The 25,938-nt window shown below is 38.6% G+C and overlaps 1 protein-coding gene across 7 annotated transcripts in view; it reads left to right on the forward strand.

The window, feature by feature from the left end:
• Positions 1-24,988, forward strand: part of HDAC9 (histone deacetylase 9) — a 988,950-nt gene extending 963,962 nt beyond the window's left edge. For all 7 annotated transcript variants that reach the window (XM_059885810.1, XM_059885813.1, XM_059885811.1 and 4 more), the window contains 2 exons: positions 2,851-2,998; positions 18,836-24,988. In XM_059885810.1, coding sequence (XP_059741793.1) covers positions 2,851-2,998; positions 18,836-18,875 — 188 coding nt within the window. In that variant the 3' untranslated portion in view covers positions 18,876-24,988. The remainder of the gene's footprint in view (positions 1-2,850; positions 2,999-18,835) is intronic.
• The last annotated feature ends 950 nt before the right edge of the window (positions 24,989-25,938 follow it).

A 25,938-nucleotide genomic window follows, 5' to 3' on the forward strand; every position in this document is an offset into this window, starting at 1 on the left:
GCTGGGAGGGATTGGGGGCAGGAGGAGAAGGGGACCACAGAGGATGAGATGGCTGGATGGCATCACCAACTCGATGCACATGAGTTTGGGTGAACTCCAGGCGTTGGTGATGGACAGAGAGGCCTGGCGTGCTGTGATTCATGGGGTTGCAAAGTGTCAGACACGACTGAGCGACTGAAATGAACTGAACTGAAGGGAGATGATACAGCAGGACCAAATATAGGAGGACAGGAGCTCACAGAGGAAGAAACATTCTGGACTCAGGCAGTCCTGGGTGAGGATTTCCACTCCTCTGCTTGTTAGCCTTGTGTTCTTAGAGAAAAAATTATCTAACGTTGTATATTTAATTATACAGATTTAATTATAAGATTAAATTATACATGTGACAGTACCTAGCACAGTCCTTGGCACATACTGTGAGCTCAATAACACTAGTTTCCTATTATCTATAATATAACCTCTAAAATCACCTGTTGTTTATTTGTGAGAGGTCTCACATTTGTCACTCCAGAGAAAAAGTAAGTGATGATTTCCAGAATCACCTGCTTTTTGTGAATGTCATGTGCTACAATAATGACTAATAATATTTTGTGAAAGCACTTACAGATGGAATTTGACATTTCCAACTTGGGTAACATGATAATGACATTGTGATGTAGAGAAATTAGGTTCTAGGATTAGAACTGTCAATTGAGGATAATCTTTCAAAGTTGAGAGAGGTAGGAAGCTATTAAAGACAAGATACATTTCCATTGCTCACCTCCTAAGCCTCTCTTTAGTCCATCTCTTTATTTTTGTTCCGTCCCTTATTTTTATTTTAGACATCATATTTCCTGCCTGTATTTTTGCCAAGATGTGAAATTGGTTTTCCTGCCACCACTCTCATCATCTGGTGATCAGTTGTCCATAATCTCTCCGGAAGGGTTTTTGAGAAATTTAAACCTGATGCTCTGCCTCTTCTGTTTAACATGGCCCCTCATCACCCACAAGTTGAAGGCCAAAGTCACTGACATGTTCTGTGAGACTGTGTGTTTAATTAGCCCTTGCCTACCACAGCAGTCTCTCTCATTGGGTTCCATCCTGCCCACATTCCACTTGTGCCTGGCAGTGGGGCTTGTTACCCTGGTAAAAAAGAGAGACTTGGATCTCTGCACATTTCTGTACGCTATTTGCTCTTCTAGGAATACCTCACCACCACCATCTTCCTCTGTTTGAGCTTGACTAACTTCTGATGGTCTTTCAAATACTTGGTCAAGTGTTATTTTTTCTGGCAAGTTTTTGCTCATCTTCCTGGCCTCAAAAGTATACATTCTTCTTATTACTGAGAGGAATCTCAGGATCAGTCAGGCCTTTTCCACATAGAATTGTCATGACTCATTAACTCAAAGGGCTTTCTCAACTAGACCATGAATTCCTTGCTGTTAGGGAAGCATCTTTGTGTCCTTCAACATCTGGCACAACCTTGGCTTTCAAAAAATGTTACTTCGTGCATGCGTTCATTTAGAATTTCTATCATTTGGTCCAAATTAAAAACCTTCTGGCTTTGGTCAGACAAGGTGATCCCAACAATAAAGGTGTAGTAGTAGATAACTCTGTCAGAAGGTTCTGATGACACGAGGGGTAGATGGGGAGACTGGGCCTCCCCCACTCGCATGATGTGACATCCAGTCCTTTGTGAAGCAGTAAGGTAAGGAAAGGCCAACCATGAAAAGTTAGGTATAGCTGGAAAGAATCTGAGGTTATCCCACTGTTTTTGAGAAGCAGAAACGAAGTGCCAAAGGGCCTTGCCAGCCTGTTAGGATGGTTAGAGGCAGAACTGGGGCAAGAACCCAGTTATCTTACCCCCCAATCCAGTAGTCACCCACTTGTGTTTTCTACTCTAGCATGACTTCTGTTTATTTAGTTTTGGGAAATAAGCTACTTACCATGCCAACTTCCCACTTACTTGGTCAGGCTGCCGAGATTTTTCTTACCTGGGGAGGCGAGTCATGTCAGCACCTAGGGAGATTCTCCTGCTTTGTTTTGGGGCTATGGAACACTTCACAAAGGAAAAAAAAAAATAGCATAAGGGCTGCAAAAAGACTGTTGACTCTATTCTTTCATGTATATCCCACTGGCATGTTCTCATGAAATTGCCTCCTATTTTCCTCTCATTTTCCTTCCCCTGCCTGCCTTAAAAAAAGAAACATCCGTATAACTTATGAAAGGGCGCCAACATCAGCCAATGCATATATTAAAGTTTTAAATCAGTTATTGTTCTAGTACACACCCTGGGGTTGAGAAAGAAAGAACATCCAGGACTAACAAACCTGATTGTTCTGGCAAAGTTGCCATTCAATTCCTGCTGGCATTTCTGGGCTTTTCTTTTCATTTAATATTCCAACCTCATTAAAAAAAAAAAGTTAATGGCTCAAGTAGCAGTTTTTCACATTACTACTTCATTCAGTTTCTCTGTAAGAGTTCTACCTCCCAGTCTCGTGAGGCTTACCCAGAGGGCACAGTCCCCAGAGTTTGCTTACTTAGATGCAGAGACAGCTGTCAGTCTGAGGGTGAGTTCATTAGACCATGGATTATTTCTCACTATATTAACTTCTGAGCAAGGGAGAGACTCAGGCTTGGGAATATGAACCCTTCACAACTTGGCATTCTAGGCTGAGAAAAAGACTTAATCATAAAGTTAAGAAATCAAATTACAACTGTGTATAACTTTGTGAACTTTTTTTTTTTTTATAACACTCTGAATTTTAACTTAACAACTACTCTGAGTTGAACCTATACATGTATTCTGATTAATACTGTTTGAACGAAAATTCCTATACAGTATGACGCATGTTTTTTCTTTTTTTTTAGGCAAATACTGGAAGTCGGTAAGGATGGTGGCGATGCCAAGGGGCTGTGCTCTGGCTGGGGCCCAGCTGCAAGAGGAGACAGAGACTGTTTCTGCCCTGGCCTCCCTGACAGTGGACGTGGAACAGCCCTTTGCTCAAGAAGACAACAGGTAGGACTCCAACATGGAGAGGGGGGATCATTGATTTTGGTTACATCCAGGCTCATCATGAGCACTCATGAACCTCTCTCCAGCCTCTTCCCCTGACTCCTCCACCACCTGTCTTCTCAGAAGCCATAGAGGCCACAGCGCATGCTGTCAGCTCTTAGGAATTGACGTGTTTCATTCTCCATGAGAAGCACAGAGCTGGAGCATGTGGCTGCAGTTCACAGACAGATAGAGGGATGAGAAGGTGAGAAAAGTCACTCCTTGGTAGATAATTTTGTGCAGATCATTATGGAAAAAGCTTCTTGTGGACTTCTTTCCTTAGTTATCTCTGTTTTTCAAGATACTATTTTTCTTTCTCTCATCATTCTGAAATTACTAACAAAGGGGGAAAAGGGGAGCAGAAGCTGGAGGTATGGCTTGTCAGTTGCATAACCTTCTATGACTGTCCATGACATACAACTACTGGATGAAGAGAAAAGTTACCTCCCAAGGAGATAGGAATGTGTGTAAAGGAATGTGTGGACTTGGGTCTGATGTTATTTTACTTTATGATAAGAAGGTGTTGATTTTAATAAGCCTTCATATGAATAGCTTTCAGGGGAAAAAATGATGACCTCAGTCCATGGGGTCGCTAGAGTCGGACATGACTGAGCAACTTCACTTTCACTTTTCACTTTCATGCATTGGAGAAGGAAATGGCAACCCACTCCAGTGTTCTTGCCTGGAGAATCCCAGGGATGGGGAAGCCTAGTGGGCTGCTGTCTATGGGGTCGCACAGAGTTGGACACGACTGAAGCAACTTAGCAGCAGCAGCAGCAAGATTGCTTCCTTTTAAGAAATGTGTGTACATTTTGGTGTTCAACAGACCATGCTACATTCAGGATTTCTTTCACGTGTATGAAGACCAAAACCCCCACACATGTACGAAAAGTAACGGTGCTCTCTGTGGAGGACTTCAGAGTCACATTTCTTCAGTTTAAAGATGACTAGGTGAGGCTTTACTAAAGCTCTGCCAGCTTGCACTTCTAGATTGCTTCTGAGGGTGAAATTGAACTCCCTCTGTCAATAACATCACCGTTAATTACACAGATCCTGCTACTAGTACATAGGTTGGCAGTTTTCCCAAGAATGCACAAATTCGAACAGTTTTAGCTTTCTTGCTTTTACTGGGTATTCAGAGTTTAATGGATTTAACATCTTGCTTTGTCCATAAAGAGCAGGAGATACATTGAATAATAGATTTTTGTGCAATTGTTTTTTCTTCCTACAACCACTTAAAAAGGCATCTTCATATGGGTATCTGAAGCATAAGGGAAAACTTATTTTACATCTGATAATATGAACTAACCTCCTGCTGTTCCCAGCTAAGAAGCAAACCAAGTTCATAATTCAGAGGTGTTGTAGTTATTCCCAAGGCCAAATACAGTTAGTTGTCTGTCATTTGAGGGCTGTAAAACTAAGGAAACTAACATCTGTTAGTGTTGGATGTAAAAGGAGCATAGCTATTCTTTAGAATTCATTTAATATAGAGAAGCAAAGCTAAATTCTAGCCTGAGTGGAGTGAATTGTAAGTAATTTCTCCCGTTAAATTGCAGAGCTTAGAATAGTTAAGAATAGTAAGCCCTGTTGTGAGCCCCATGTAATATAAAAATCTCGGCACTTTGCAGGAATTGCTCTGTAAGCATGCTTGTTTATCCTTAGGTACACAGTGTGCTTGACTCCTGATAAGCTACAGGGACTTGACCCTGACTTCAGTTCACAGTGATTTTTAAGCTTCATCTGATGGCAGAGAAAGGATGGGGGAATGTGAATGTTTTGATGTACAGGGGAACAAAGTTGAAGTTTGTGGCTTGAATTCATGTTTCTTTTTCAGCTTTAAACATTGTATCTATTTTGATTAATTTTTCTTATGGGAAGGAAAATGGTTTTGCTTGAAATATTTTCTGTGGCTTTGAACTCACTTTTTCAGCAGTGAAAAAGAAAAAATTCTTCTAGAACTGGCTTTTGCATTTCTGTTGAATCAGGCATGAATTTCATCACAGAGAGTCAGACAGGGAAAACCCTTGCAAGCCACAGAGCATTTATTCTTTTCACAGGAATGCTATCAGAATTGTCCTCCTACTCGATATAGAAAAAAATGGCTTTCACAATGAGGTAAAGAGGTAGAAATGTTCTTGGGCCTTTGTTATGAATGCAATGTTATAAGTACACAGGAAATTGAAAAATTAGAAAAATCAGAGAGCTAAATGGATGGAAAAGGGTGAAGGCAAGATTCTTTTTATAGGAAATTCTTGCCAGTTATTTTGGAGAATATATTGGTGTTTGGAGTGAGATGACTCACTTTGCACTAAGATTTTGGGTAAAGCAGCTCTTTTCCTGGCCAACTCATATCTGACTCATTTACCACTAGTGAATAAAGGATAAAATGCTCCTGGCTAGGAACCATTGTAAGTATTTTTTGTTCATTTTTTTTGGGGGGGGGGGCGGGCAGGGGGAGGTGGGCGAGATGACAGCACAGTGCAAAGTCTTTTCATTTTTATAACTCACTGATGGATCATGAACAACAAATTATTAGAAAAAGGAAGGGGATTCATTTTGGGGATGGTTGACTGAAGTATAGTTTTCAAAACATAATTTTCAGGTGGCAAAGGACTTGAGCAGGAAGGAAATGACTGGTGGTGGGTCAGCAAAAAAACAACAGGACAAAAGGAGAAGACAAAGCTGAGTGGGACCAAGGTCTATGTTCAAAGAACGTGAACCAGGACTGGGCATGTAGAGCGTGTCGTTGGGGAGAGAAGGCAGTGGTCTTAGCTTTTTTCATGTGTCAGGAGACTGCACCTTTAAAAGATGATAGTTTGCATTGGTCAGGTGTGTCTCAGATGCTTCTGCTTTGGAAAGGCCAGTGCAGTGCTGAGGTTTATTCTTGGATACCAGTTCAGGCCCTGCTGAAAATCAAGGACAATTTCTCTCTGGCAACCAAGAGTTCAGAATGATCAACCCCTAAGTTATTGGGAGCATATTTACACTCTGGATTTTCTGTTTTTTAATCAAAACAAAGTCAGGTTTTCAAATGTCAGTTTATTGATTATAGTGTCAGTCACACAGCTGAGCTACCAGGGAAGCCCTTTCAGTCACACTGGAACTTCATCATTTCATCTTCAACTTCTGTCAATTTTTCTCATGAAAGAGATGATCTCAAGTCATTATATTATACATAAGCATGGGAAAATGTGTCATTTTGAATCTTGTCATTCTGTTTTTTGAATAACCTATCTCATTTACGTATATGAAAGTATAATAAGCTGGAAACTTCTAAGCATCTGCTTTGGCTTTCAGTAGCTTATCAGTAGTGGCAAGGACTTGATAACCCCATTTTCCTGTATCTGGAGATTTATATAGAAATAGAGACCTATTAAATACACATTTATGTCTAATAGAAATACAACTTGGTTTTCCATGTTTGGGGATTGTCTCTTACGGGTTTCTGGAAGCTAAATGTTGCAGCAGTTATTCAAGTTTCTGATTTTTCTCTATGATACCATTATTTTGAGCACTTGATTTATCTAGCCAGGCAAACATTCCAGTATTCATTTTATTCTTAATTTTCATCCAGTGTCAACAATTCATTAGTTGAAAAGTGGGCTGAGATTAGGAAGCTCCTAGTAAGGGAAAGGACAGTATGCCCCTTCTTACCTTCCTGTCCTCCTCCTGGGCCCATCATTTTTCTCTGTGTTCAGTGCCTGAAGTGTGTTCTTGGGATGTGTGTGAACTCTTAGGGAATAAATCCAGTGTTTGAGTTTGTTTACAAATAAGTGTTTAATTTGAAAAAAAGAAACAATATACTTCTTCACTGTTATCTTCTTACCACTACAGAGGAAGAGTAGAGTGTGACTCTGGAATCAGCTTTGTATGTGCTCAGTGACTTTAGCTGTGTCTGACTTTGCAACCCCATGGACTCTAGCTTGCCAGGCTCCTCTGTCCATGTGGTTCTTGAGGCAAGAATACTGGAGTTGGTTGCCATGCCCTCCTCCGTCGGATCTTCCCTAGGTTCAAATCCCATCTCCAAATTAAGCAACATGTGCCTGATCAACAGTTATTATCTCTCTGGGCTTTACTTTCCTTGTTTTTAAAATGAAGGGGAAATTTCATAGGGTTTTGAGGATGAAATGAGATAATTCATCTTAAGAACTTGACAACATGGTAAATACTCAGTATTAAGGTTGGCTTTTATTATTTTTCTGTCATTTTCCTGCTGCTTCAGTTTGCATTATTGTTTTCCCTCCCTTAATATATTGTTCATCATCTAGTGACCTACAATATTAGAAATAGATTGTACCTGGGCATCTGTATGTTTAACATTTAATATGTTCATAGGTTAAATCAGTAGTGTAGTCATTAAAAATAAGAGATTGATAATCACTAAGCAATAAATTGATTCAATTAACTAATCTTGTGATTGGCTGACGAGAACTGTTACAATGCCTAATACATTGTAGGTAATAAGTACTTCGTACTGAAAGAGTTCAAGACAGATGACGAAACATTGTTAAAATGGTAATGGCAATTCATAGTACTGTGTGAGCTTTCTTTGTCTTATTGTCTCTATTTACTATTTTCTGAGGGAATCAATGTTTTTATCTTTCTATAAGTTTTCAAAATGTGTGTTTTACATTTTTCTTCCATAGTACCATTGACAGTATCCATTTTTCAGATACGCTGGCTGACCAGAATCCATAGTACTCATACTATAGAGATGGATTAACTGAGGAAACATGAGAGAGACAGGAAGGGAAAGCAAAGTGTCTGAATGGAGAAAGGGATTGTCTTGGGTGAGGTGAAGGGGGATATGGGAATGACGCTGACAGATGCCAGGATTATTCTGTGATCTGCAGGAGGAGGCAATGGCACCCCACTCCAGTGCTCTTGCCTGGAAAATCCCATGGACGGGGGAGCCTGGTGGGCTGCAGTCCACGGGGTTGCGAAGAGTCGGACATGACTGAGAGACTTCAGTTTCACGCACTACAGAAGGAAATGGCAACCCACTCCAGTGTTCTTGCCTGGAGAATCCCAGGGACGGGGGAGGCTGGTGGGCTGTCGTCTGTGGGGTTGCACAGAGTCAGACATGACTGGGGCAACTTGGCAGCTGCTGCGGCAGTAGGAGCAGGGAGAACATCTGGTCCATTTAAACATTTTCTGATTATTTTCTACATGCCAGACAGTGTTGAGAGTGAGGGTCACAGAGTTTCCATGGAGTCTTCAAAATTTTCACATATTCGGAGATTGTATTCATTTTCTCTTACTATCCTAAAGAAAATATTACTACAGACCTAGTGGCTCAAAATGACAAAAACGTCAGAAGAGTGACAAGTTTCTGGGTTAAAGTACAGAGGCTGGCTAAGTCTTGTTCCATGCTAGAGGCGCTAAGGGAAGAGACTGTTTCCTTGCCTTTCTCACTTCCTAGAGGCTCCCACATTCCTTGGTTCGTGACCTCTCTCCTCTGTCTTCAAAGCCAGCAATTTCACATCTCCAACCTTTGTGCAGTCTTCATCCTCTCTCTCTCTGACTGAAGGAGGAAAAAAGCTGGCTCAAAAACAGGGAGGTCTCTCTGCTTGTAAGATCCTAGCATGGTCCCACCAGGATCATCTCTCTGTCTCAAGGTCCTTAATCTTACCATATTTACTAAGTCAGTGTTGCTATGCAAGGAAACATATCCACAATTTCCAGGGACTAGGACGTCTTGGTGGGGGGCTATCATTCTTTCTACCACAGGATCAAACGTACACAACCAACTACAGTAAATGATAAGTCATTTGATAGACTGAGCTACAGGATCAAAGACGACTTAACATAGGCCAAGAACTGGGAACAAACCACAGAGGCAGGACAACTGAGCTGGGGTAGAAAAATGGAGGATTCCACCTAGTAAGTAAGAACAGAGGCATCCAAGATAGCAACAATAGCTTGAGCAAGCCATCTAGTTTTTAAAATATTTATTTTATATTGAACTATGGTTGACTCACAATGTTAATTTCAGGTGCACAGCAGAGTATTCATGTATCTATTCTTTGTCAAGTTCTTTTCTCATTTAGGTTATTACAGACTGCTGATTAGAGTTCCCTATGCTATACAGTAGGTTCTTATTGGTTATCTATTTTAAATATAGCAGTGTATACATGTCAATCCCAAAGAGTTTTACAGTACTTTGTCTTATATTTAGGTCTTTAATCCATTTTGTGTTTATTTTGTATATGGTGTTATGGAGTACTTTAATTTCATTCTTTTACATGTACCTGTCTAGTTTTCCCAGCATCACTTATTGAAGAGATTGTCTTTCCTCCATTATAGGATCTTGCCACCTTTGAAATAGATTAAATATCTGGTTTTGATTTGCATCTCCCTGATAATTAGTGGTGTTGAACATCTTTTCATGTACCTGCTGGTCATCTATTAAATATGTATCTTCTTTGGAAAAATATCTCTTCAGATCTTCTGCCAATTAGGGTCTGTTGTGAATAAAGCTGCTGTGAAGTTGTTTTGTTAATATGGAAAAAACACATAACATTGACTATATGGACCATTTTAAGTATACAGTACAGTAGTATTAACTGTATGCCCGTATCTCTAGAACTTTTATCTTGCAAAACTAACACTCTATACCTATTAAACAACTTTCCTTTTCCCCTTAGCCTAGCTCCTGGTAAGCACCATTCTAAGAATTTGATGACTTTAGATATATCATATATGTGAATCATGCAAATGGCAAAAATTTGCCATTTTGTGACTGGCTTACTTTACTTAGCATAAAGTTGTCAAGGTTTATTATCCCTGTTGTAGCATATGACAAAATTTCTACCTTTTTTTATGGCTGAGTAATACCTCATTGTAGGTACATACCACATTTCCTTTATCTATTCATGTGACAATGGGCATTTAGGTTGCTTCCACCTCTGGCTAGTGTGAATAATTCTTCAATGAATGTTAAGTATATAGTCTCTATCTTCAAGATCTGATTTTGAATAATTTTTACTATATACCCACAAGTGGAATTCCTGGATCAGATGGTAATTGTTTTTAATTCTTTGAGAAACCTAAGTATTTATGAAAGTTTTGTACAGGTTTTACTTTGTGCCATTTTTCTTTCCCACCAGCAATTAAAGACAGTTACATTTGTCTTATATCCTCACCTGCACTTGTATAATGGGTCCTTATTATTTTAGCCTTTCTGGTGGGTATGTAGTGAAAGCACAATACACTATCCAATTTTCTCACAAAAGCTATATTCATGTCCATATCAGGCCTTCTTGGCACACACCCGCCCTTCTGATTGGCATACTTAGCTTGTCTTCTCACTGACCCTTCACTGGCTTTCACATTGTCCTCCAGCTTACCTTTTAGAGCTCAGATCAAATATCACTTCCTCTTCCTGGAGAATTTTCACTGACTATTAATACCCAAATTAGATCAGGTCCTTCTGTTCTATCAGTACTGTGTCTCCCCTATACCTCTCGTACATAGAACAGAGCCAGGGGTGTATCACAGATACTCCATAGAATTATTTCTTTAATCACTGAAAATCTCCGTAGTCTGAGGAGTGTGCCGGCATTGGTGGAGATGTGAGGCTTTGGAGCTCTCACAGTGAACTATGGCAGAATTCTGGAAAGCAGTTTACTACCATTTTAGTCAACACAAAGCAAATAACCTGGTAATCTTGCTCCTAGAAATGAATACTGAAGACATTCTCATCCAGGGTAATTACATGTACTAAGAAGTTCACTACAGCTTCTTCATGATAGGTAAGAAGGGAATCATCAAACCCAGTGTCCATTATTGGAAGAACGAAGGCCAAAATGTGAAGGTTTCACCATCAAGGAGATGCCATGTATTACTTGGCTGCTACAGACTAGATAACGATAACTGCATATGGTGATGTTTATATAATGAATGTAGTACTCGGTGAGAAAATTACACAACAGAAATGATAAAATTTACAGATAAAATTTATATAAAATGAAAATATATGTCCATAAAACAATAATATGTAACTTTAAGGAATCCTATGAACAGAACAATGTACATAACAAGAATTAGATTGCTTACCTTGGAGGAGGAAGAGGAAAGTACAGGGATTCAATTAAATCAATAAACCAAGAGGAAATGTGTCTTAAAAATAACATTAACATAAATTAACAAATGCTGCTTTAAAAATCATAGGAAACTAAATACCCCTTTAAGGAAAAATACAAGAATTTAATTTTATGCTATGTCTTGTCTCAAATTCTTTCTGCTTTTTTAGTTTTGTAAATTAACTATTGTGATTGCTGGACTAAACTGATCTTTAATGTATGAAATCTTTGGCCTTCAGCAATAGAGGACTGTGTTCACTTCTACTTATTGTTGTAGAAGTTTATGTCTTTCAGCCAGCTGAACTATTATACAAAAATTTATCTTTGAAGGTTTTATTTTACAGTTATTCATGACTTTTCTGTATCTCCACCTCACCTAATTGCAAATGGAATTAAATCCATATACTGAAGAAATCTCTCCCTTTCACCCATCTCTCACCACAACTGTGTTTCTGTTAATCGAGGTAAACCTGGTATCTGTCCATAGAAGATTAAAGTGGAGAGCCCCCACATTTCCAGAGTACCAAAAACAGACACTTAAGGGTCATCTCTAACCAGTTCACTTTGAAGATGATTTCTTAACTTAAAAGAATATGTAGACATGTAATAGGGGTTAAGTAATGATAATACTGTATCCACTGAGAGCTATGGATATGAGAACACCCAGAGAGCAGATCACAGATTATTATTTCAGTTTTAAAGAGACCACGACTTACAGGTAAATTTTGGAAAATGGCAGAGCTGGGACCTCAACACATGGCATCTGCCTTGAAATCCAGGATATTTTCCAACTACTGTGTTTTAAGACACAGAGATTTGGCTGGTTGTGTGTATTCATTTCATCAGAATGTAAATTAACTATTTTCCCAAAAGCGGTTAATATAAAATGACTTTGGAGAGAGGATAGTGAAGAGAAGTATCTTGATAGCAAGCTTTTTATATTGTACCTCAAAGCCTTCATGTTTTAACAGAAGCAACTTCATTCTGCAGTGAATGGTTTGTGCTGAAGACACTTTGCTTACCTCCTCAGAGTCTAGGATAAATGCCTGGAGAACTCACACATCTTCCACCCAAGGCAGATATGTGCTCTTTACTTCTTTGACCCCTGAGACATTCTCTCCTCACCACAGTCTCTGAAATTCCTGCTACAATTAAGTGCTAGATGCAGGGGAATGATTATGTTGGTGTGGTTTTGGGTTAGAAGTAGGAAAATTCAGATGGAGGGAGTATTGTCACTAAGATGACAGAAAAACTGAGCCTCTGTTCCCCACCCCTCCCACACACACACACACCAGAGATCAATAATTAGACTGCTCTCCATGAACAGAAACAGCCCTGGGAGAGCTTAGGTGTCCACTGTAGAAACACCTGCAACAGAGCAGAACAAAAAACCTGAGAATAACTGGACAAAAGAGCTTCATTTTGTCTGTGTCAGCCCATCCTCCAGGCTGGCATTGCTCAGCACCAGGAAGGAGAAGGTTCCCTCACCAACAAAGGGAGAACAGCATGACTGGCTTCCCCAGCTTTCTGGGACACTGCAGGAAAGACCCACTTCAGTTTCACTTCACCCAGAGATCAGCAACGCTGAGATGTATGAGATGACTAGGGACAGGGAAGGAGGGCAGCGGGCCTACCAGCAGCAGTCCTGCAGTGGGAGCAGCCATCGTTCCCAGGGACTTGCTCTACAAGGAGCCCAGCTTCCACCATGGAAGAAACCAGTGCCCAGTACAGCCACTTTCAACTCCCTGCAGATTTCTCCACTGAGATTTGCCCCTCACTGGTTTTCACCTCCATGGTCATCAATAGCCTGAGTTTCTCCTTGCTCCCTCCCCACCACACATATAGCCTGGGACCCTTAGCAGTGGCCAGCCCCAGCCTCTGTGGCTGTGCAAGTCCAGGATGCCAACCTGTGCATGTCCACACTGTCAGCCCCATTACGAGCCTTCAATGCTGCGTGTGCATCCAGCAAGACCTGCAATCAAGGACATCCGTGCTGACAGCCAAGGCCCCCTCAGATGCCTCTGGGCTTTCAGCATTCAGCCTGTCTCTTGTTACTGGCCTGAATCTCAACTTCTGCTTGCTCCTCCAGCTGTGTACCTGCACACCCCCAGCCTGGCTTGCATCACAAATCTCTACTGCCATGCTCACCCCTGTGGTGAGACCCTTCATCCATGGGAGTGAGTGGGATGATGTATCCAAAGTGCTGAAAGAAAAAAAAAAACAAAAACTGCCAACCAGAAGACTTTACCTGCCAAAGTTGTCCATAGAAATAAAGGGGAGATAGACTTTCCCGAACAAAAAGAAGAAAGCTGATATAGTTCATCACCACAAGACTTTTCTTTCAAGAAGTGCTGAAAAAGAGTTCTTCACACTGAAAACATAGTACAATAATTACTACCATGAAAATATACAACACACTGGTTAAGCTAAGTATATAGTCAGTTGCAGGATACTCATACTATAATATGGTGGTGTGTTAAACACAACTCTGTTTAAAGGCTAAAGTACAAAAATATTTTAAATAGCTATCAGTTCAGTTCAGTCGCTCAGTCGTGTCCGACTCTTTGTGACCCCATGAATCACAGCACGCCAGGCCTCCCTGTCCATCACCATCTCACAGAGTTTCACTCAAACTCACGTCCATCGAGTCGGTGATGCCATCCAGCAATCTCATCCTCTGTCGTCCCCTTTTCCTCCTGCCCCCAATCCCTCCCAGCATCAGGGTCTTTTCCAATGAGTCAACTCTTCGCATGAGGTGGCCAAAGTACTGGAGTTTCAGCTTTAGCATCAGTCCTTCCAAAGAACACCCAGGGCTGATCTCCTTTAGAATGGCCAGGTTGGATCTCCTTGCAGTCCAAGGGACTCTCAAGAGTCTTCTTCAACACCACAGTTCAAAAGCATCAATTCTTCAGTGCTCAGCTTTCTTCACAGTCCAATTGTCGCATCCATACATGACCACTGGAAAAACCATAGCCTTGACTGAACAGACCTTTGTTGGCAAAGTAATGTCTCTGCTTTTGAATATGCTATCTAGGTTGGTCATAACTTTTCTTCCAAAGAGTAAGCGTCTTTTAATTTCATGGCTGCAGTCACCATCTGCAGTGATTTTGGAGCCCCCAAAATTAAAGTCTGACACTGTTTCTACTGTTTCCCTATGTATTAAATAGCTATAGTAATTTATTAATGGATAAACAATAGCAAAAAAGTATAAATCATGACATCAAAAAAAACTAGAGAGAGGAGTGAAAGTATATGTTTTATATGCAATCAAATTTATTAACAGGATAAAATTAGACTGTTATTATCTATAAAATGTTTCAAGTAAGCCTCAGGTTAACCACAACACAAGAACCTATAGTAGATAAAGAGAAAGGAATTAAAGCATACCACTATGGAAAAATCATCAATTTTAAAGGAAGGCATCAAAAGAGGGAAAAAAATAAAGTACAACTATATGGTGGCAGTAAATTATTAACTAGGAGAGATAAGAACGCCTTCTTCAGCAATCAATGCAAAGAAATAGAGGACAACAACAGAATGGGAAAGACTAGAGATCTCTTCAAGAAAATTAGAGATACCAAGGGAACATTTCATGTAAAGATGGGCTCGATAAAGGACAGAAATGGTATGGACCTAACAGAAGCAGAAGATATTAAGAGGTGGCAAGAATATACAGAAGAACTATACAAAAAAGATCTTCATGACCCAGATAATCACGAGGGTGTGCTCACTCACCTAGAGCCAGACATCCTGGAATGTGAAGTCAAGTTGGCCTTAGAAAGCATCACTACGAGCAAAGCTAGTGGGGGTGATGGAATTCCAGTTGAGCTATTCCAAATCCTGAAAGATGATGCTTTGAAAGTGCTGTGCTCAATATGCCAGCAAATTTGGAAAACTCAGCAGTGGCCACAGGACTGGAAAAGGTCAGTTTTCATTCCAATCCCAAAGAAAGGCAATGCCAAAGAATGCTCAAACTACCGTACAATTGCACTCAACTCACATGCTAGTAAAGTAATGCTCAAAATTCTCCAAGCCAGGCTTCAGCAATATGTGAACCATGAACTTCCTGATGTTCAAGCTGGTTTTAGAAAAGGCAGAGGAACCAGAGATCAAATTGCCAACATCCGCTGGATCATGGAAAAAGCAAGAGAGTTCCAGAAAAACATCTATTTTTGCTTTATTGACTATGCCAAAGCCTTTGACTGTGTGGATCACAATAAACTGTGGAAAATTCTGAAAGAGATGGGAATACCAGACCACCTGACCTGCCTCTTGAGAAACCTATATGCAGGTCGGGAAGCAACAGTTAGAACTGGACATGGAACAACAGACTGGTTCCAAATAGGAAAAGGAGTACGTCAAGGCTGTATATTGTCACCGTGCTTATTTAACTTATATGCAGAGTACATCATGAGAAATGCTGAGCTTGAAGAAGCCCAAGCTGGAATCAAGATAGCTGGGAGAAATATCAATAGCCTCAGATATGCAGATAACACCACCCTTATGGCAGAAAGTGAAGAGGAACTAAAAAGCCTCTTGATGAAAGTGAAAGTGGAGAGTGAAAAAGTTGGCTTAAAGCTCACCATTCAGAAAACGAAGATCATGGCATCTGATCCCATCACTTCATGGGAAATAGATGGGGAAACAGTGTCAGACTTTACTTTTGGGGGCTCCAAAATCACTGCAGATGGTGACTGCAGCCATGAAATTAAAAGACGCTTACTCCTTTGAAGGAAAGTTATAACCAACCTAGATAGCATATTCAAAAGCAGAGACATTACTTTGCCAACAAAGGTCCATCTAGTCAAGGATGTGGTTTTTCCAGTGGTCATGTATGGATGTGAAAGTTGGACTGTGAAGAAAATTGAGCGCCGAAGAATTGATGCTTTTGAACTGTGGTGTTGGAGAAGACTCTTGAGAGTCCCTTGGATTGCAAGGAGATCCAACCAGTCCATTCTGAAGGAGATAAGTCCTGGGTGTTCATTGGAAGGACTGATGCTAAAGCTGAAACTCCAATACTTTGGCCACCTCATGCGAAGAGTTGACTCATTGGAAAAGACCCTGATGCTGGGAGGGATTGGGGGCAGGAGGAGAAGGGGACAACAGAGAATGAGATGGCTGGACGGCATCACTGACTCGATGGACGTGAGTCTGAGTGAACTCTGGGAGTCGGCGATGGACAGGGAGGCCTGGTGTGCTGCAATTCATGGGGTCGCAAAGAGTTGGACACGACTGAGCGACTGAACTGAACTTATTAACTACTAATAATTATTTTAAATGTAAATGGCTCAAAGTGAAAGGACCGCTGTACTCGAATGTTCATTGCAGGGTTATTTAAAACAGCCTAGATAAGAAAATGTGGTGTATACATAAAATAGAATATTATTCAGCCATAAAAAAATGGTTCAACATGGGTGAAACTTGGGAGCATTATGCTAAGTGATATAAGACAGAGAAATATAAATGCTGTATGATCTCACTTATATATAAAATAAAAAAAAATTGAACTCTATATGAGGCGATGGATATTACCTTAACTACTGTGGTAATAATTTCACTATATATGTCAATCAAACTATCGTGCTGTATACCTTCAACTTACACAGTGAGGTATATCAATTACTTTTCAATAAAACTGGAAGAAAATGTTAAACTCATAGAAATAGTAGACTGAAAGTTACTAAGGGCTGGGACATAAGGGAAATGGGACAATGCTGCTCAGAATGTGGAAGCTTCCAGTTATAAGATGTCTAACTGCTGGGGATCTGATACACAGCATGATGACTTATAGCTAACAATGCTATATTGTACACTCACAATTTGCTATGATAATCTTAAATGTTCTCACCATAGCAACAAAAATGGTAATTATAGGAGGTGAAGACTATGTTATTATGGTAAGCATTTCATAATATATATGTGTATCAAATCATCACATTGCCTTTAACTTGTAATCAACAAACTGTATCTCAATAAAGCTTGGAAATAATACAAAAGTTCAGTCTATTGAAGTATCTGATTTGAGGATTATATACCTATATAATCCATGTATTCTCACATGTAAATATGATCACGTTTATGAATAAATTAGCTTACTTACCCAACTGTTTTCCTTTTCTTCTGGGAATGCTGCTAATTTTACTTTGGAAAGATTTTACTACAGGATGACTTGTGACTCATTTAAAAACCCTTTACATTATATAGCAGGTCTAAACAGTTTCTCACAACCTCCTTATCCAATATACTCTTGGACAGGCTATAACTTCTCTAAGAATTTTTCTAAATGTTCCACATAGACTCATTTGGATATCCTTTTTAAATAATAATGAATACCTAACATTTCTCATTCTTTTGTGGATGCATTAAAATGTTTTACTGTTCCATGGATAAAATCTTTTAATGTTTTAAATTTATTTTAAAAATGCTAAATTAAAATGGCAGCTACTTTATTGATACATATAGAAATCTTTTTTCTTTATATGTATGAAACAACACACCTAATTGTTCATTTGCCTTCATTAACAAACATTCTAATATGAAAGTAATGCATTACAGAATATTGGCAATTAGATAAACCGTATGAAAAAGAAAATTAAAACCACCTACCTGTTATTCCACCATCGAGAGAGAACTGTCATCCAATTATTGTGTTTCCTTATGGGAGCACAGGCATAACTCTGTACCGTTCAACACAGTTTTATGCTTATGTTAGATGATGAAGGGACAAATCCAAAGCATTAAGTAACTACTGTCTCGTAGTATATATTGTTTAGAAGTTAATTTTACTACATTTTTTAACCTTCACTAATTTTGTAAGGAACGTCTTTTTTTCTCAGGGTTTTAAACATGAAACCACAGCCTCACAGAAGTATAGTTACAACATTAGCAGTTGCAGTATTAGCAAATTGCAGAGCTCAGACTCATACTTGGTTCTCCCGACATCTCAGACCCCAATGTTCTTCCCCCAGCAACCCAGCTCCCTCAATGTATTTGGATTCCGGCTACAGTTTGTCCTTTTGACTAAATTAAAAATCATTCTAAAAGTTTGCCTTGAAACACCCTCAGAGTGTTAGTAAATTAAGGCTAAATCTCAAGTATAAATTTTCAAGCAATTAGTTTTGGTTTTGCCGGAGCAGAACACCCCACAGATGATGCTGAATAAAAACTATTTACACACTACGATAGTGCATTTCTTGTAAAAACGTTGGGTCTGTAGCAGCGATTTGCTAATCAAATTCAGAATTTGATTTGAAATGCCTCCGGCAGGCAGCCAATCCAGTTATGAAAGAACAGAAGCAAAAACCAGAATCCTGGTGAGTCTCCCTCAGAAGCTAGCTAGGTCCTTTGCTCTCGTTAGCAAACTGGTTCCATAGGAAATCACTGCAATTGCTCCTAAAATAAAATATCGTTAATTTTTTCAATAAATTATTGGACTGTATGAGACACAAAACATGAACATTTTGCAATCTAGAGTTATAAAATATTCTGACATGTTTTAATATAAACAGGAACATTTCCAATGATTGCTTGGATCGAAAATGTTTTTCCACTTGACATTTGTTTATACTTCCTAGGAAAGAAACTCTATTTATGGATAACTGAATAACACAAATAAACATCAGAGAGAGCTGAAAAATCAGCTTTGATTATGCATGAAAATCTACAATGTCATTGTGTACTCTCATGCTGTATTCTGATTGCCTGTTTATTTTTACAGAACTGCTGGTGAGCCTATGGAAGAGGAGCCAGCCTTGTGAAGTGCCAAGTCCTCCCCAGCCCCCCACCCCCGATATTTCCTGTGTGTGACATCATTGTGTATCCCCCCACCACCCAGCACCTTCAGACATGTCTTGTCTGCTGCCTGGGTGGCACAGATTCGATGGAACATAAACACTGGGCACAAAATTCTGAACAGCAGCTTCACTTGTTCTTTGGATGGACTTGAAAGGGCATTAAAGATTCCTTAAAAGTAACCGCTGTGATTCTAAAGTTACAGTAAACCACGATTGGAAGAAACTGCTTCCAGCATGCTTTTAATATGCTGGGTAACCCACTCCCAGGCCCAAAGTATGAACTAGAAACATGCAACACAGCATTAGATACTGTTAATTACAGATGCTACAACAGCCAGTGAAATTTTGGGCAAAACCTGAGAAATACTCATTCCTGACATTCTGATCAGATTTTTATTGGGTAATTTTTTGTCAGACAGTCTTAAATTGTTTACAGGATTTGCTTTCAGCTATGAACGGATAGCAATTCCTGACAGATCACGGGATTTGTTTTGTTTTGTTCTGTTTGTTTTTGGCCTTTGTTTTAACACATGGTTCAACTCTTGCTAGTAAGAGTCCAACATGGAGGAACTGAGATGCGGCTTTTTTCAGGGGAATAAAACACGCAGTATCTCAAAGTCCAGTGGCAAAGGCATGTCACATATTGTATGTAATTTTTTGAGAAGTCATGCCCCTTGCGTAACATTCTTCCCTCTCTGTGTTCTGACACAGGAACTTTGCAGTTCATTTGGGATGATGGCTCCCTCCTGCCCATCCCCCTTGCGCCCTCCCCCTAATGTACATTTCTTGCTCTGAGGACAGTAGCTCTGAGCATATGTTCCATGGAGTATTTTAACTGTCTTTGAAAAAGTGTGTGTCTTTTCAAAGGCCATCTTAATTTGTTCCAAATCTATCAAGAACTTCTCTTTTATTTTAGTCTTCCATCACTTCCTTTCTTCTTGCCTTTCATCCTTCCTTCCAAAAAAAAAAAAAAAAAGTGAGGATTACCCACAATCTCCCCAATTACTCAGGAGCTTTGTGAACTTAGTTTATTATTTTTTTTTTAACTTCCCAGGGTAACACAATTGCTTAGTCTGATGTATTCTTTTAGCTGTAAAACCACTGAGGGTAAATATGGTCTAAGCAATGTTACTGAATTTTCCAGATCTTTGAAATGTGTTAATGAAGGCATTGCCTATTTGAAGTCACCTAAAATTGAGTTAACCTTGAAATTGTGCCTTCATGTGAAAAAAACACAACACAAACTTAACCTTTACACATGTTGCCTTAGTGTCAAAGGCAAAAAATAAAGGACATTTATTTCCGAGATTAAAAGCAACTTATTAAATATAAGTAGGTTATCCCCCTACCTCCCCTTATTCTATTTCAGTGTATAACTCAAACACCTAAAGACATTGATGTAGAATACCTCACAGTATTTAATATCTGACGATGCTTTCAAAGAGTTGATGTTTCTTTTTATATATTTTCCTAACTCAAAGGATATATTAAAGCCATAAGTGAAGATTGTCATGCTTTTATTCAAAAATCTGAAAGAAACCTTAATTAAAACAAGGTTTTAGGGAAGGCCATGATACGAAAGATATGGAACAATATGGTTTTAGTTAAAGAGGACTCCAACCTGTAAATCAAAGATGAAAGATTTCACTCAAGTAGAATTATATAACTCCCTTTTGTTATACAGTCAGACCATATTTTTCATGCATTTGGTTTTCTTAGGATTACCATTTTAATTTTAAAGACTTTTATTACATATACAAAAATGGCTCGATACTTGGTTTAACATCTTAGAAATTTGAGACACTCTTTGAAATAGGAAATCTGAAATGGAATGTAACTCAGTATTAGTTAAAAATTACTTTCATTGCATAAGGGTAAGGTCAATCTAGATTCACAATAGTAATGAATTTTTTTTCATGATATTTTTAGAGAAATTCATGCCAATCATATTTGCTAGCTCTTGCTATTTTTGCTGTAATTGCTTAAGGAGATTTACTTAAAGAAACCAAAGGCTTAAAAAAATAAAAAAAAAAAAAGGGCACATCCCCCCTCCCTTTAAAAAGGAAAGCTATATCATATTGTAATTGGAAACATAATTGTGACTTTTTAAAATCAACTTTGTAATTACAAATCTCTAATATTCCTCTCAGTCCTGCCAGATATTTTTTTTAGACTTTGAATAAGAAAATGAAACGGTATAATGCAAACATACTAATTTACTGAAGTTTCCTACAATAATTTTACCTTAAACATTACACACAGCCATCAGTCTGATAAAGCCAAATCACTAGCACATCGCCATGGCTTTTAAGATTTAAAACCTTAAACATTAATGAGTTAATCACACAGCCTTCCACGTGATACAGGACCCAGTTGGTTGCAGTTAGAGTCTTTAGGATACAGAGAGGCAGATAAACTATGGAGAGGATTAATCACAGCTGAACGTAGTTGTAAGAACCAAATGCCAGTGCTTTTTGATTGTACCGTTACAAGATGGCGTGTAGCCCTCAGGAACAGAATGGAGGCTTTTGGAGAATATCAGTACTTCTTTTGAAATAGAACAGCATTTTTTAGAACAGGTAGTTTCTCTTGGTATAGTTTCCTTCACTTACACATTTCATTTTTATTGCTCACAAGAATTCCCAGTAAGAGGCTGTTAGAAAAACTCTTCTGTAAGCATTATCAATAATATGTCTCTTTCTATTCCCTGCTTTGAAGGATAATTACATAGGCTTTCTCACAATCTTATAACAACTCATATATGAGGGATAAAAATAAATGTTTTTGCAAAATCTACTAGTAAACAATACAAGGAGTGTAATAAGATTTGATAATAGGTACAAAATGAAAATGTAAGAAAATCTTCTCAATTGTAAAATCTGGGATTATATATTAAATTGAAATCCAGTTTTATTAAATAAGTAAAATGAAATGGAACTCAAGTGATAATAGAGGCTATTTAATCATTGCTTAGTAGGTGAAAACATTTTGAGATGAAATATTTTTAAATATTTTAACAAATTTACAACATCAATACTTTGGCCACCTGATGTGAAGAGCTGATTCATTGGAAAAGACCCTGATGCTGGGAAAGACTGACAGCTAGAGAAGGGAAAACAGCATGAGATGGTTGGATGGGATCACTGGATCAATGGATATCAGTTTGAGCAAACTCCGGGAGATAGGGAAGGACAGGGAAGCCTGGTGTGCTGCAGTCCATGGGGTCACAAAGAGTCAGACATGACATAGCAACTGAACAACAATGACATCAATAGTGGAGACAAAAGTCAGCTTTTGGAGAAAACAGATACTTATGAAAAAACTACTGCAAGTTACATTTCCATGATCAACTGTATAAATTGAAATCATACCTTTGGTTTTGACTATAAACCTTTGCAAAATTCTCCCACACCTCTCACTGGCAACATGGTAGATTTGAAAGCAGGACGGCTCCTCACGGAAAGATTTCAAAGACTAAAAGACTGGTCTTCCCCAACAATTCAGTACCATTTTAATTCAGAAGGATTTCCCCAAAGCTCTGTGGATTTACTAGGATTCTTTGAAGATTCCATATGGATATAAAGTGATCATGTGGAAGTTCTCCTGGGAGACAATTTCTCTCCAATCAGCATTTTCATACTTATTTTTTATCCTAGCATTTATTTTAGGACAATTTAAATTTTTTTTTTTTTTTTACTATTTATCTTTAGAAAGTTTACTCTGTCTCAGTGGAAGTATTAAATGCCTAATAGCCGCAAAACAAATAAACCAAAGGTTCCTGTCTTAAAAGTGATTCATTCTGAGCTTGAAATAATCACTGTCATGAGTTTGACATTGTCATTTCTAGCAGCATCTATCTTCTTTTCCTGATTCAGGAATGAAATCACTTACTGAGTAAATTTTTTTTTTAAAGTAGTAGTAGGAAACAACACACCTGCTGAGCCAATCCATAGGAGGGCATTTTCATCTTCAAAAGAAATGAAAACCAGATGGTGTACGCTAAGAAATGAAGGCATTTTGTTGTCTTCAAAATTGATCATCAGCATGGTCATGATCATCATCAAATATGTCCTGTGTTCCCAAAGGACACAATTATATTTTGGTTTCCAGCACTATTTTGTCCTGTCTACTGCCTTTTGAATGAAGTATTATGAGTACTACATCACTTTCATCAACACCCTCACTAAAGTACATATGTGCCTGCATGTGGCTTCTTTTCCTGGTCATATTTACATTGAAAATCTTACCTTTTGCCTCCCAACAGCTTGTTTTTACTCCATCAAATGCTTTGTGAAGCACAGCATGATTGTCTTGTGACCAAAGTATGAAGTTTTTAGATGAACATGGTATACTGACAAAGGCCTACAGAACTTAATTTCTCCAAATCAACTGTAGTTTGTTTTGCCTGTGGTACACCTGGCAGGTTCTATGTAATGGTTTATGCAACAACTGAGTCAAAGTTACTGACATTCTGGAAATAGCTGGGTCAGACAAGTGAACCTTACACTTTTGATCTGGGGCTGCTTCTGCTTGACCTCAATGATAGGGTAACAGGGTTGTAATAACTTCTCAAACCATCTTAATTCTCAAACTGGAACATTTAGCAAATATGTGGTAAATTCACCATACAGTGCCAATCTTTCTAACCAATAATTTCCTTTCCACCCCTCCCCTCCTTCCCTTGTCCAACTGCCAATACCAAATTGCCATATCGAAACTATCAGAATATTTTCTTAAATTTGTTTCCTCAGTAGAAGCAACCTTGGCAACTTATTTCCTATGACATCACTAGGTACTGGCATTTTATAATATATAAACACTCTAGTACATACTCTCTTTTATCTTTCTCTTCAAGAACCACTTGACTTATTGCTATTCTCAAGAGATAAATCAAGTTATTGTGTTTGGATCTACAGCTCTGGACCTGTCATTTGCTTCATTAACACAGAATTTTTCTTTTTGTCTTAAATGCAGTTTTCCACTGTTCTTGGTACTACCTAATTGTGTTGTGCTAGTTATCACGCAGAGAAGATTGTACATAGACTTTTCTTGTCTTTTAGATGATGTTTTATGAGTCAAACCCACAAGCATAAACTCCAACCTGAAGAAAAAAATGGCAAAGGAGAAATTTTAAATCAATATAATTTGGAAGCAAGATATTTACAGACTATTCAAAGCAATCCAGAGTTCTTTTATTTCTGTTTAGGCCTTAGGCATGTTAGAAGCAAATGTTGCAACATCAAGGAAGGAGGGTCAAATGTTTTGTGGGACACTGTAGTCATGCCCTTTAGGCTTCAACGTGGTGCCCTTTTTTGGAGTTGGCATTTTATGACATTTGGTTAGAGATCTTGCAACAATTTTTGACTACTGCTTTTATTAAAACTGAGTAGAAGTAGAATAGATTTTTTGTTATTTGTGTGTGTTTTTTTTTTAATATAGGAATTAAGAACTCTAAAATCTGAAGAGGAATGGCACTTCCTTGGGTATGCAAAGACTGTTTTTAGATTAAAAATCTTCATATGCTCTTCCTAAATTGTAAGATTCCTAAACTCTTTCTGGGTAAGCAGTGTCAACGTCTAGCTGCACAGTTGGGTGATATGTAATTGTCTTTTCAGTGGCGACTGGGCATAAACAGGCATGCTGTTAACAGTGAGTGGTCATTCTGTAGATTATAGCCTTGGCAGTTTGTGTCATTTGAAAGCAAATATCCTGATATTTTTTAAATAAGGTGGGCAGAGCAGGCAGGAAATCAATACTTGTCACTCTCATGATTAAACACTGACCAGGCTTGTTGATGTGTATGCCAATCAATCTGGAGTTTCTGGCTTGGTGTAAAATTAAAATGTCTTTTATATTGTGGTCTGCTATCTGTTTCTGTAATAAGGTCAGTTTGTTGTCTTCTGTGCACCAGTGGTTTTGCCCTTAATTTTTTTGGCTAGCATTCACTAAAATCTGTCATCCAGAACTGCTGAGAAAAATACATGTTGCCAAACTTTTCTTAAAATTGTGCTGCCAGTGATGTTTTCCCAGATGTGAAAAATAATTATCTAATAAAGGATTAATACCTAATAACAATACCATTGTTGAATATGCTCATGGACTATTCACCTTCTGATTCCTTTTCTTTTGTATTTCAAAATACTAAATGGAAAAGCCAATGGTGTGTTCCAGATTATTGTTGATGATGTTAACGTCATGATTCTCCTTCAAAGAATATGAAAGCTCTCCTTTTTGTCTTGTGTTTTCTACTGAACTAGACCTTCCTCTAGTTGTAGAGTGAATAAAACCTATTTGAAATAAAAGTGTTCTTATTTTTCTACCTCGGTAGTGCCTACAATTAAACTCTGAATACTAGCTGTTTAACAAATATTTGTTGAATAAATATTACTAATTATAAATTACTGTGCCATATAGCTGCTCCACTTTCAAAACGCTAAAATGTTATTTGCAAGTAAATTCCCTTTATAATACTATGAGAATTCACCAAAGAAGAAAAAGTAAATTAAAACAGAGTTGCTATTTGAATGTAAGTTTCTGGTTAGGGTAAATAATAATATTGATAGCTAACAGTGATTAAGCACCAACTATGTGCCTGTTGGCTTCCCCAGTGGCTCAGTCATTAAAGAATCCCCCTACAATACAGGAGACCACCTGTAATAGAGGAATCATGGGTTCAATCCCTGGGTCAGGAAGATCCCCTGGAGAAGGAAATGGCAACCCACTCCAGTATTCTTGCCTGGGAGATCCCCGGGACAGAGGAGCCTGGCGGGCTACAGTCCATGGGTCACAAGCGTTGGACCCAACTTAGCAACTAAACTACTACTACTACGTGCCTGTTACTCTACTGAGCACTGTACCAAATTCTATTATCCATCACATGACCTCTACATCATGTATTACTCCCATTTACAGATGAGAGCATGGAGCAAGGAAAGGCTACTTGTTTACTTGTCCATTGACAATAAGAAGATTAAATCCTTACCTGTGTCTGTTTAGCTCTAAAGCCTGTCCTCCCTCCAAACAGCAA

Source organism: Bos taurus, chromosome 4, assembly GCF_002263795.3.
Source record: "Bos taurus isolate L1 Dominette 01449 registration number 42190680 breed Hereford chromosome 4, ARS-UCD2.0, whole genome shotgun sequence".
In the NCBI taxonomy this organism is placed as follows: Eukaryota; Metazoa; Chordata; class Mammalia; order Artiodactyla; family Bovidae; genus Bos; species Bos taurus.